General features: G+C 43.7%; 1 protein-coding gene across 5 annotated transcripts in view; it reads right to left on the reverse strand.

Annotated features, from left to right (window-relative positions):
- The window catches only part of CFAP74 (cilia and flagella associated protein 74), a 77,397-nt gene extending 71,433 nt beyond the window's left edge, over nt 1-5,964 (reverse strand). For 3 of the 5 annotated variants that reach the window (XM_083628398.1, XM_083628396.1, XM_083628399.1), the window contains exons 1-3: nt 5,662-5,792; nt 2,884-3,047; nt 555-663 (exon numbers count right to left, since the gene is read on the reverse strand). In XM_083628398.1, the coding sequence (XP_083484524.1) occupies nt 555-663; nt 2,884-3,022 (248 nt within the window). In that variant the 5' untranslated portion in view covers nt 3,023-3,047; nt 5,662-5,792. Of the gene's footprint in view, nt 1-554; nt 664-2,883; nt 3,048-5,661; nt 5,793-5,816 lie in introns of those variants that run through there. The other 2 variants (XM_083628397.1, XM_083628401.1) reach the window with 2 other exon arrangements.
- Nucleotides 5,965-7,007: the final 1,043 nt, after the last annotated feature.

A 7,007-nucleotide genomic window follows, 5' to 3' on the forward strand; every position in this document is an offset into this window, starting at 1 on the left:
CCTGGCTGGAACATAAGTGTGAAAATACTTACTGGAGAATGGGAGAGTGGTGTGTGTCTATCTGCACCCACATCTCTCACACCCACCACTGGCATGTGGCCTATGGAAGGTTGCCCATGAGGAAATGTGGCCCTTTGGTGAGAAAAAAATCCCTACTCCCACTGTAGAGCTGTTGGATTAGAACTTCCAACATGCTGGTGCTCATGGGGGTTGGAGTTCAACCAGATCTGGAGGGTCAGTGGTTCCCCATCCCTAAAAGAGACCTTCATCTAATCAAGGGACACAAGATGCTGCCTTATATCAAGTCAAACCAATGGTGCATCTAGCTGTGTACTGTCCACCCTGACTGGCAGTGGCTTTCCAGGGGTTCAGGCAGGGAGCATCCTCTGTTCTACCTGGAGATACCAGGGATTGAACCAGGGACCTTCTGCATGCAAAGCAGATGTTCCACCACTGAGCTATGGCCGTTCCCCAAGCAAGAACATTATGTTCTTATGGGTACTCTCTCTGAATTCTGAAGTGAAAAGAGTATCTTCTCATGCCAATGCACTCACCCAATAGAATCCAAATGCTCTCCTTTCTCTCCTTCCTCTTCATCTCCTTCCAAAGCATCGTTACTGTCTGTGCGGGCCTCCTCCTCATAATCGTCTTCAAGTTCAGGTCCTGATGGAAAGGAAGGAAACTTTTGCTCTTTGCGACTTCGATACCCTTCCTTGACAAGTCGACACAAGACAAGAGGCCGCACAGATGACAAGCTAAAAGCTTTACTACTGTGTATAATGGGGGGGGGGGATCTTGTCACAAAATATATACAAAGACAATTTTACACTCAGGGACTTAACGCAGGCAAATGCACTCCACCTTGGCGACAGAGCTGTCACAAGCCATCTTTCCTAAGTGCTGCACAAAGGAACTCTGTAATAGCCAAATGGGAAAATGGAATTTACAGTTCAATGACAGGCTGTAACAGACAGCAGAGGAAAACGCATTTGTTTGAGCATTCTGTTCATACGTCTCCACCATTTCCATAAGCTCCACATCTATGCTCCATTGCTATCAGGAGAGGCAATGAAGGTCCTGAGTCAGTGCCTGGAGGTGGTAATGGACGGGGTTGCTACCCTGGGCTCCTTTCAGGAGGAATGGCTGGAAATAAATTGAACCCATAAATATGGACCCATAAATTGAAGCTGAATCTAGACAAAGTGAAGCTTCTGTGCTCCCCAGGTCCAGGATTGGTTGGGACAGACTGTTCTGGACAGAGTGGTAGCACACCTTGAAGGACATGAGGACATAATAGACTGCTGGATTAGGCCAATAACCCATCTAGTCCAACATCCTGCTCTCACAATGGCCAACTAGATGCCTGTAGGAAAACCACAAGCAGAATGAGAACACAAGAGGACTCTCCCCTCTTGCAGTTTCCAGCAACTGGTATTCAGAAGCATTGCTGCCTGGTAGGTAGTTTGGGAGTACTCCTGGAACTATCACTGTCACTTGAACCCCAGGTGTTTATGCCCAGTGTCAGGTGATGTATTAACTAGAGCCTTTTCTGCACAGGGATAGCTGGCTACAGTTATCCACACTTTAGTAACCACCAGGAAAGACTACAGTAACACACTTTATGTGGGGCTGACCTTGAAGGAAATACAGAATTCGCACCTAGTGCAGAATGCAGCAGCCCAGGGTGTTGACGGGGAAAGTCACATATAATCTCTATTTTCAGACAGCTGCAACATTGCCTCTCTGATGGGCAGACCTTACCTAGGATAATTTGTTTTTAAGATTCAGCAACTGTTGGGACAACTTCAATGCTACCATTCAGAACTCCATGCATGCTGTTGAGCCTGTATTGTTATTAACCTGAATAAAATTATCTTCCTTTCAAATCAGAGCTGCTGTAGCTGCAAAGCTCTGATGACCCAGAGTATAGCTCATAGACAGAGTAGAAGGTTTGCTCTTATGAAGACACTGATGTCTCTAAGGTAGGGGCAGACCACAGCTTTGTTATCTATCTACCATTCCCTGATGTTCCTCTTCCTCAGCTCATTGCCTATGTGTTTCGTGCTTCCTTCAGCTGCTTTGCTTGTGGGCTTCATGATACTTGGCTTCCTCACCACTCTGCGCCACAAAGCTAATCCTGCCCTATGACCTGTGTACATTTTTAACTAGCAATGTGCTAAAGGTTTTCTTTTGTTTATTTAAATACAAAAAGGGGAGCTGTGGGAAGAGCATGAAAAACACACTTTTCTCTAGCATTTGCCTTTTTTTTTTTTTTTTTTTGCCTAGGTTTCTTCTTTCCCAAGTGATCCTGACCATTCAGGGATCATAGAAGGAATCTGCCAATGCCACAGCATCACACCCGTGGTTTAAATTAGCAAGGGGTGAGGAAATTTCCTCACTGCCAAGGCAACTGAGCTGTGCAATCCTGGGTTTCTTGGCACCAGAGACACAATTTGTCCCTATTCTCCAGAAAAGTGAGTACAGACGCCCCCTGATTTGCTTGGGGGTTGCTTTCCGAGTCATCACATGCAACAGCAGACCATGCAAAAGCCTGCTCTGACCCCATTCTGTCCCCTTTTCCAGCCATTTCTGGGTCACTGCAATGCACATGCATGGACATGGTGAAAATGGTACTTCTAAGGAGACACAATTTTTTTCTGAAACTCATTCCCACCCTCCCACTTCCAGCTCAACTCTAAATTCCTGACCAAACTGGCGGCTCCCTTCCCCCACTGAATCTGGACTTCAAGTATTCTTGCAGTGTCCTTCCCTGAGCAATTGGAATGTTCACAAATATTCCATGTCCTCACACTCAGCTTGACCAATTGGTGTCAGAAGCCTCACAAGTGCAATAAAATATACACCATCATTTTATATATGAACCTTTCCAGCTTTCCTCCTCTTGCACAAGTTGGTCAGATATCATCTCATCTTCTTCATTATCTTCGTTCTCTTCATTCTCTTCAGGCCTGAGGTTCTCTTCTGAAATGCCAGTGGATTCCATGTCATTTATTTGGTCCATCTTTTTCCTTTCAAACAGAGCTTAGCTGCCAAAGAAAACAAGAAATGTTAGTGCGAAAATTGTTTTCAACCAAAACAAAGCATGTAATTTAAAACAAATAGTACTAAATAAATGTATTCCTGTTCTGCGGCCAAAAGACTATAGGTCCAATATTTAAAAACATTATATCCAACTAAGTTACTCTAGGCCTAAGCTAGTCATACTATTTAATTTCTGTGCGTCTACTCTGAGTACATATGAAACTGTGATAGACCATTGGTCTATTTAGCTCTGATTGGCAGTGACTCTCCAGAGCTTTTGACAAGAGTTCTACCCCAGCCCTACTTGGAGATGCCTAAAAGGACATGGGTGGCACTGTAGTCTAAAGCACTGAGCTGCTTGGGCTTACTGATTGGAAGGTCAGCAGTTTGAATTTGTTCAATGGGGTGAATTCTCATTGCTCTATCCCAGCTTCTGCCAACCTAGCAGTTCAAAAGCATACCGGTGCAAGTAGATAAATAGGTACTGCTGTGTCTGGAAGGCAAACAGCGTCTCTGTGTGCTCTAGCACTCGTCATGGTCCCCTGTGCACCAGTAGCAGTTTAGTCCTGCTGACCACATGACCTGGAAAGCTGTCTGTGGACAAACACTGGCTCCCTCAGCCTGAAAATTGAGATGAACACCACATCCCAGTCACCTTTGACTGGACTTATCCATCCAGGGGTCCTTTACCTACCTATCTGTAGGTAGGTAAAGGTAAAGGTAGATGCAAAGGATTGAATCCAGGACCTTCTGCATGCAAGGCAGATGCTTTACCAATGAGCTATTGTCCTTCCCCTAATCACCCAATGGTAGGATTAGCATTGGATACAACCCTTGATGTTTTCCTTAGAAATTATATGAAAAGTGATTTTTTTAAAAAACAAAAACACAGCCAAAATTAATTTTGTTCTTAGCCCTGTATTTGACTGTAAGCTGAATCAATGCAGGTCTTATGTGGCAACTCTTGAGAAGAAGTCTGCTCCCTAACAAATTTAGGAGAATTTTTAAAAATTCTGGTAAAAACTCTGTATATTTTATTATTATTATTATTATTATTATTATTATTATTATTATTGGACAAGTATGAGAACATCTGTTGCTTTTCAATGTGCTGAACATTTTGTACCATTCGTCCTTTCTTCTCCGTTTTTATGCTCATTATTTTTTGTATTGGCTTATGCCTGAAGTAAAGAAATTAATCTGAATCAAAGCTTTTATTATATAAAAATCATTATCTAAATCATCAGTTCATTATCTAAATCTGGAGTCAGTAGCTCATGAAAAAACATTCTTGGAAGCTTCACATTGAGTGTTTGTTCAAAGCATGAACTTCCCCTTCTTTCCAACAAACAGGTATATGTAGGTCACCTCCAGGCTGTATTTTGCAGGAGGGATTCACACGCATACCAAAAACATAAGTGTGTGCAGGTGGATTATAGCGCCCTGCCACCCTAGCACAACAAATCTTTCTTGGGCTTGATTTCAAAAACAGAGAAACTGAAGACCAGGGGTGGGAGGCTCAGTCAAGACTGGGACAATGGCCATCCCACCCACGCCATTTTCCTGCTAAATGTCACCCCTCAAATCTGTAATTTCTTTATTTAAACAATTTTATACCCTGCTTTTCATAGCTGAAAAACTTCCCAGAACCATTTACAAAAAAACAGTAGGAAGACAGCCCCTGGTTCATGGCTTACAGTCTAAAAGGCAGGACACACAAGGGAAAAGGGAGCACAGGGGGAAAGTCAACGCAGACACTTAAAGATACCTTCAAATGTGCATTTGGAGCGAGATCGCCACAAAAACAAGTACAGGAGATGATGGGAAAGACCCACTCATCATATTGTGTGTACCCTTCACCCTAGAAATGTACTTTTCTTTTTCTTTTTTCCACAAAGAAAAAGATAATGAGGTAAACCTATAGCCTATTCCAGCCCAACTCTAGGAAAACAAAAATTCTAGTACTGGTGGACTTGATCTGGAAGCAAAGGCCAGATGCTTTAACTAGACCCTGAGGCGAAACCTAGCACAAAAGCTGTCTACTCTTCCGGAGGTCCACAATCTTTGGGGTCTGCCATGTAATAAATAAAAACATAACAATGCTGTATATCAGAGGTTGACGCAAGAGTGTATACTTAAAAAAACGTTTTAGCATAGCCCGCCTTCCTATTAAAATGCTCAAAGCTGCTGAAATAAAACTGGGGTGCTTAAAAACAACCCAAGGTTGTAGCCAACTAAGTTTTATTCAGAGTAGACTCACTGAAATATGTGGGCTGTATCCAACGCTAGTCCTACTCAGAGTAGACACAGTGACAATAATGAGCATGGCCAACTTATGTCCACTACGAGCAATGAGTCTACTCTTGAGTAGGACTTTTTGTTCAATACAACCCCCATGTCTCTAAGTTAGTCGTCGCCATTCATTTCAAGGGGTCTACTCTGAGCAGGACGAGCACTGGGTACAACCTTCCAACAGTTTTAATTGTGTACACCTGTAGCAGCTGCAGAATATCAACTTTCCTTCATCCCCTGTTGGATTTATCGCTGTTGAGTAAAATTGTTATCAGCGCAAGTGACTTAAGATTGACTGATAAGTGTAGCAAACCAATCTGTACTAACTTTGGACGTCTTTTACATCTAAAACGGCGCCGCAGTGGAAACTTCCCCCACCCTTCAATCTCTCCCCTTTCCGCCATTGGTATCGCCCAACCGCCTCGAGTTTTAAATGAACTTGCCCCAAAGGAAGGACGCAAAAGGGAACACAACCGCCTTACCTCCGGAGCGCTTTCCACTCGTCAAGTTTGGAGTGGCTTCTAAGGCAACGGAGCGAACCAAGTTATAAAAAAGGGTGTGGGAGATCATAGTTTTGCTTTTATATTATTATTAAAAGGGGAGAAATATGTCGCTTTCCCGCACGTCCTCTAACGGAAAATACTTTTCTTTTTTTTGGCCATTGGTAAAGAACTGAGGCAAAGGCGGGTGGGCGTTGATGTCCCCTGCCTCGAGTTGAGGGGATGGTACATCCCAACAGCGCCTAGGCTGGCTTAGGTGAGCTCTGTCACCTTTTAAAGCTTGCGCAGAAGGGCAGCTTTTTAAAAAGCTGTTGAGGGGACAGCAGGAGAAGTGGCGTCTGACCTGATGGTGCCCCCCGCGCCCACAAACTTCTGTTTTAAATCTTAAAAACTCAGGAGCCTAATTCTTTCCTCTTCGTTTTCTAGACATCATGTTTCTTGGGAAAACACGAATTACAAACGTATACTCGCCGAAGCCAAGCGCGCGCGCACACACACTTATTACCTCAGCTGCCTCAATGCTGGCAAAATGGGAACCGATCAAAACTCAACGCCCAGTGAAAACATTGATAGCATTACAATCAAGCCTAACAATTGAAACATCTTAATAATAATAATAATAATAATAATAAAATAACATTACAAGTTCAGGTCAAAGGAACAGGGATAGCTCAGTCAGCTGTAGAGCATGAGACTCGTAATCTCAGGGTCATGGGTCCAAGCCCTGCTGGGCAAAAAGATTCCAGCTTTCCAGGGGTTGGACTAGATGATCCTAGGGGGTCCCCTGCAACTCGACAATTATCTGAATTGTATGAATGCTTGACTTTTCAGCAGGAGAACAGACTCCCACAAGAGTCTCTCCTTCCTTGGAGGTTTTTAAGCATTGGCCATCTGTCATGTAGGACCTTGTTGACATTCCTGCATTGCAGGGGGGTTGAACTAGATTACTCTCATAGTCCCTTCTAATGCTATGATTCTATGAACACTGGTGCCACCCGTGGGGAAAAAGTTCCACTACGTGTTCCCACCAGCCACTAGGCTGTGACAAAACTAACTGGGCTCTGTTAGTGTCCTTACTGGGCAGTGAAGAGAAATCTTTTTTTACCAGTAACCTGGTCCAGAGTTAGGCTGTGAGGGTGTGACTGGCCTGAGGACATCTACTGAGATTCTTCA

This window comes from Podarcis filfolensis (genome assembly GCF_964270895.1).
Source record: "Podarcis filfolensis genome assembly, chromosome: 8".
Classification (NCBI taxonomy): Eukaryota; Metazoa; Chordata; class Lepidosauria; order Squamata; family Lacertidae; genus Podarcis; species Podarcis filfolensis.